We start from the raw sequence: 4,703 nt of genomic DNA on the forward strand, positions 1-4,703 counted from the left end.
ATTTGAAGGCAGTTAAAATCTTTGCCGAAATAAATGCTAATTACATCAAAATTAATTATCGTTTTAATTGAAACGGCTCAATAGATAAAAAGGCATGAAATTTTTAGCGCTTAAACAGATGAAAAGTTGTAGAATCTTTGGAGCCTTAACAAGTATTTATTTTTTCCTAACCGAAAATTGAACAAACAACTTTTGTGCACTGAAAAAGTCCAATCCCGACAAATTGATACATTCTTCTACAGTTCGACCTTTTGATGTACACACTACATAATACACACGCACTAGTTTTTTTTTTTTCCCCTCTTTAGACCTTTTTTCTTTGCGGCATGGCGCTTGCACCTAAATGTTCTTTAAACATTTTTTTTTGTTTGTTTCAAAAACATTAGACCAAAACCAAAACCAATTAATTAAAGTCAAGTCTCAATTTCACATTATAACATAAACAAAAAACAACAACTCGTACTCTGCTGCCCCTCACCGCACCCAACCGACTAACCGGCCCGACCGCAATCAGCGCCCCTTCACCATTTCACATGCATTCGTCAATCGACATTTCCTTATTTTCTTCTTCAAAAAGAAAGAAAAGAAAAAACGCAAGTGATAGAGAACAGTGCTTAAAAATCAAATGGTAAAGAAAAGAACTCCATTACACTTAGATTAACATCTGGACAAATATACATTAACATTCTCAAGTCTCAACGTACGATCCTACTTATTAAGCAAAAGATTACAAACAATAAAGTAAAATTTAAACAAAACTTCACTCTCAAGTTCTCAACTCATCTTCCTCCCGTTAGCTATTTGTAACGGAGCATCTAAAAACTTAAAATTTATTTATTAATTAATAGAAACTAAGCATTATTTTGTTTTACCACCGGAAGCAAAATCTGGCGTGAAGGATTAACGAATGAGAGTTTACTAACTTGAGTCGACTGACTAAGAGTGTTCAGAGCAGAACGAGAGGATCAGAAGCTAACAAAATGTCTTGGAAGAAATCGTCCACCTGGCACAAGGTAGATGGTGGAGGGCAAGCTTTGTCGAAATCTATGAGCGAGTCTGCGAGCACGATACTACTGTCACTGAACCCTTGGTCCGAGGAAAACGGTACCGTTTCACCCAACATCTGGGACTGATAATCATGAAGAAAATTCCCTTCTTGAAAGAGAAGGGGAGGGTACTCTGGCGTTTCGAAATTGAACACTTCATCCCAAGCAGGCAGAGGCATGTTATCCAGCGCCAAAAACTCACCCTCACCCTCACACTCTCTCAACACTTGTTCTGATTTCTGATCAGACTCCGAGTTGCTTCGGAAGTGGAGCACCGAAGTGGGAGATGAGAGGTTGTGCTGGCAATGGTCGTCGCCGGAGTCGTAGCCGGAGCCGGAGGCTTCTTCGGTCACCGCCACCGTTGTCGCCTGAGACGGAGACTCTCTTTGCGGTGGCGTTAGGAAGTTTGTCAACGCGTCAGGGCCTCGAAGCCGAATAGCGGCATTGTCGTAGACCATGGCAGCTTCTTCGGCAGTGTCGTAGGTTCCCAGCCAGAGACGCACTCTTCTCGCCGGATCTCGAATCTCCGCCGCCCATTTCCCCCACGGCCGCTGCCGGACGCCGCGGAACTTCTTCCCGGAGTGAAGCTTCGCCGGTCGCCTGCAAGGCTCACCGGCGGGCCTCTTCCGAACAACTTTTTCCGCGGCGGTTTCTATTTCAATCTGGTTAACATAGCGCTTCATTCTTTTGCGAACCAAGGGGAAACCTTCCTCGTCGCTGGAGGAGTCGGTGGCGTCTGGATCAGTGTATGAAATCCGCACTATTCTGCGCTCTGTTTGTGTTGAAGAATTGGTTTGGGATGATTTTTTGGGGGAGATGAGTTTCTTGGTGACGCTGCGATGCACTGTGTGTTTGCATAGGATACTGTCTTCCATTGTGTTCCTTATTCTAATGACTGTGCCGCGAAGCAAAATAGGGAATGAAAAGAGAGAATCGTGAAGGGGAAGGTTAAACCGAAATCTTCCAAAAGGTTAAAAAAAGAAGAAAGAAAGAAATATTAAGACATGGTCGGGACTGATGATAGGAATAAAGAGAAAATAACAACTTTTGACATCATGGGGGTGTGTGAGAGAAAGAGAAAGAAAAAAGGGAATTATTCAGATGATGGTGATTCCAATAGTGTTGAGAAGATAGTAGCTGTGTGGGAGAGGAGACTTTCGTTGAAACTTCTGCTTGCTGCCTTGAATGGAAAGGATATCTTCCGATTCAAAGTGAGGAGAGAATAGAAGCCAAGGCAAAAAAAGTGCAGATTCTGCAGGCTCATGGGTACTACCACTGCTGAGCTGTTGTTGAATCGGTAAAGAAGAACAAGAGTTCAGTTTCTGCTGATAAGTCTCTAACACTGATTTCCCTGTTTTATAGGATCCAACACCTCAAACCGGAAAGATTACAATATCAGATTCTATTTATTCAAATTTAATATTATCATTACTCCTGTACATACACTATTTCTATTTTTATTTTTAAGGTAAATACTCATTTTAATTGTAGCAAGCATGTTATTATAATAATTATAATATTAATTAATAATGTATTATTCTGAAATTACTAATACTGATTATTATATTATATTTTTTCTTAACTATTAAAAAGAAAAAAATTAAATTATATTTACTTTTATCATGAGATGTGTAGAGTGTTGATAATGTATTACATAGACTTTCTTGGTCCCAGACAAAAGTTAATGATAGATCATCTATCACACTTTTTTTTTTAATTTTTAAAACTGTTTGAATTTTTATATTTGCAAACGAATCTATCAAGGTTTTATAGAGAGGAAATGACTATTTATTTTATTTTTAATTTTAAATATTCAAATTTTCTTTTTTCTCACGGGAAAGAAAAAAAAACCGGTACTCAAAGGGAGGTGAGAAGGTAAAAGAAAGAATGCGGCTCGCCGCGTCCATGCGATTGAAACACGTTGCAAATATTGTTCCACATAAGCGATCGACACCAACGGGACAGGATCTAACGGTGATGAGTGTGCTGAGTAATCATATGCCACAGTGTTGAATGTGAGGCCCAAGATACCTTGCTATTTAGCATTAATCGGTCAAATTGCTTTGACTAATCAATCGGATATTTTTTCCTTTCTTTCTAATTCGTCCTTTTCCCTTCAGTTATGCAAAATCAATGGGGGTGGATTAAGTGAAAATGTGGGAGGGTGGTTTCGGGATTTGGCTCTCGCCACTGGTGTGGTGGGTGAGTCATGTGTATGTGTGGGTCAATAACTTTTTTTTTTTTTGTGTATGTGTGTGGCAGTGATAATGTTCTTTTTATTTTTATTTTTTGTTGTGAAATTGATTATTATATTTAACTTTTTACAGCTAGAGGTAGAACTTAACGTGGCGGGCAACCTAGAATTTGCGGCCATTTACAATTCGACTCTGTACGTCTCTGGGTTTTTTCTGCTCAGTGTTACTTCGAGATAAGCCAAAGTCTACGCGCCATATAACCCGTGCTAACTACACTCTTTCTTTACTGGAAAGTGGTCGATAAGGTCGACTAAAATAGTGCAACATTTTTTTTGTTTTACTGCTGAGAAGGGTATCACACTCCAAATTTAAGAAGCATTTGTCCTATTTCTTTTCTTAACGAAAGCTAGATCATATATAATTTTGACTGAACTCTAAACACTAAAATGTTTTTAATAAAAAAACAAAAACTTTTACATAAGTTAATTGGAAGAAATTAATGGAAAGAAAACCAGGAACTTTAAACATGTATGTAATTCTAACCAAACTTTCATGTAACTAGGTCAGACCTTTATATGATGTCGTATTTATCATATAAATAGATTAGACTTGGACTCAAATAAAAAATTGGAAGCTAAAGTCTAAGCTTAATTGTTGAACTTTTTTTTAAAAAAAAAAACAATAAAATTGAAGAGATAAAGCTTTTAGCTAGGCACATGGCGCCTTACAAATACAATCCTCATTTCAGAGCTACACAATACTGAAGATGGCGGAGGAGGTGGGCAATGTGAACATTCCACACAGCTAATAGAGGGTTTTTTTTTTTTTTTTTTTGATTTTGAACTATTAGAGGTGGTGCAACCCTAACCATCATGTCTGGCTCCATGATTGGTCAATCGTCATGGTTTATCGTTGCTTCCATGCAGGCACTTGTTTCCAGCAATAGCACCTAAGCTTTCATAATTGAAATTAAGGTTATGAATAAAAAAAAAACTCTGATACCATCTTGAGATTCAAAGCAAGTGGAATGAATGAGCCAAAAAAAATGGGAGAGAAAGAACACTTTGAATGGGTGATACAAAAGGAGATTTCATGTATTTATCTATGAAGAAAAACACAGGAAAACTATAGAAATCAGGCTATAAAAGTTAACTACACTCAACTCTAATTGAAAATGACAATTACACAACAGGCCATAATTGACTGCAAACTATATGTAACTAACCATCTTTAACCATAGGTGGTGATATCTTTGTTATAAAATCCCTTACAAGATGGGTTCAATCCCTCCTGAAAACTATTTTCAATAATGAACAAAGAATGCATGTGGTTAGAGATATAAGATTGATTAAATGATTTAAAAAGAAGAAAAAAAGAAAAAAATTTCAAATTCTTTCTCTTCTCATTCTCATGTTAAAAAAACTAATACGTTAATAATTATCATTTGTCGATAATTCTTTTT

At 37.3% G+C, this 4,703-nt stretch overlaps 1 protein-coding gene across 1 annotated transcript; it reads right to left on the reverse strand.

The window, feature by feature from the left end:
• Positions 1–629: 629 nt before the first annotated feature.
• Positions 630–2,411, reverse strand: LOC100811972 (pathogenesis-related genes transcriptional activator PTI6). The gene has a single exon (XM_003522501.5). The coding sequence runs from the start codon at positions 1,919–1,921 to the stop codon at positions 947–949; it is 975 nt and encodes a 324-aa protein (XP_003522549.1). The 5' UTR covers positions 1,922–2,411; the 3' UTR covers positions 630–946.
• Positions 2,412–4,703: the final 2,292 nt, after the last annotated feature.

This window comes from Glycine max, chromosome 4, assembly GCF_000004515.6.
Source record: "Glycine max cultivar Williams 82 chromosome 4, Glycine_max_v4.0, whole genome shotgun sequence".
NCBI classification, from domain to species: domain Eukaryota; kingdom Viridiplantae; phylum Streptophyta; class Magnoliopsida; order Fabales; family Fabaceae; genus Glycine; species Glycine max.

What these genes read in the sequence shown, in the direction of transcription:
- LOC100811972 (XM_003522501.5), bottom strand. Translation starts at nt 1,921, where the DNA reads ATGGAAGACAGTATCCTATGCAAACACACAGTGCATCGCAGCGTCACC.